Raw genomic sequence first — 994 nt, forward strand, 5'->3', positions numbered from 1 at the left:
CAATCAGATGAGAACAAAAATCAATGGCCAAAGTCATACGTTCAGCTTTAAACTCACAGCTTTTCATATAGATGTTTGCTTTCCTTTAAATGGATCTAATGTGTAGAATTCCAGGTTTAGAAAGTTGTAGCTTGTTTAAAAAAATAAAGTTTTGTAGTTTATTTTTTTAAAGGTACCTTACACATATATAAACTCGTACATATGGATGCACAAAGATAAAACCGTTGATACATTTTACCATGCAATATTCTGATTTACAAGCAAAACATTATACATGAATGAGCTTTATGTCCATATTATTTGGTTAAAACTACAACAACATTTTCTTCCTTCTTTGTCTCTAATTTAATCCTTGCATGTTAAGGTGGGGAGGACTGCTTCGAGGTGGACCGTCGCTCTGGGTTGATTAGAACAACAGGACGGCCTCTGACCCCGAGCAAGGAGTACCATCTGCAGGTCCAGGCGGTGAATGGAGGAGACCGTAAAGGCCCACCGGCCACAGTTTCCATCCTCGCTGGATACCGACCACCACAGTTCACCAACTCCACCTACAGCCTGAATGTGTTGGAAAACAGCCCTGTTGGCCAACCGTGAGTCCCAGAAACAGTCCTTTAACCTCTTTGCTCATCTCACCATATAGTTTGCGGTTCTGATGTTTTGATTAGTTCTTCAAGTATTAATAAAACAAAATATGCAAAAAAAAGCACTTATTATGACTTAGATTGTGAGATTGTCTAATTAAATATGTTTTTAGGATCCAAATCTCTGTCTTTAAGAAACTTTTGATAATTTCTTCTTTTCTATCGCTACCATTTATGGCTCCTCTACCTTTTTAAAATATTTTTCTAACTTTGATAGAGATGTTTAAACAAGATAATAACTTTCCTGCTCTCGTTCCAACCCTGAATTTAAGTTTTTGCCAAGTGGTTACCTAGCCTCGTGAGACCATCCTGATCTCGCGAGCTTTCAAGGTTTCACTCGCAGATCAGTCTGG

The 994-nt window shown here is 38.1% G+C and overlaps 1 protein-coding gene across 1 annotated transcript in view; it reads left to right on the forward strand.

The window, feature by feature from the left end:
• The window catches only part of LOC107081697 (neural-cadherin-like), a 239,960-nt gene that overhangs the window by 109,862 nt on the left and 129,104 nt on the right, over window positions 1–994 (forward strand). The window contains exon 3 of the mRNA XM_015369928.1: window positions 365–590. Coding sequence (XP_015225414.1) covers window positions 365–590 — 226 coding nt within the window. The remainder of the gene's footprint in view (window positions 1–364; window positions 591–994) is intronic.

The sequence above is a fragment of the Cyprinodon variegatus genome, unplaced genomic scaffold (genome assembly GCF_000732505.1).
Source record: "Cyprinodon variegatus isolate N-32 unplaced genomic scaffold, C_variegatus-1.0 Scaffold0, whole genome shotgun sequence".
Lineage (NCBI taxonomy): Eukaryota > Metazoa > Chordata > Actinopteri > Cyprinodontiformes > Cyprinodontidae > Cyprinodon > Cyprinodon variegatus.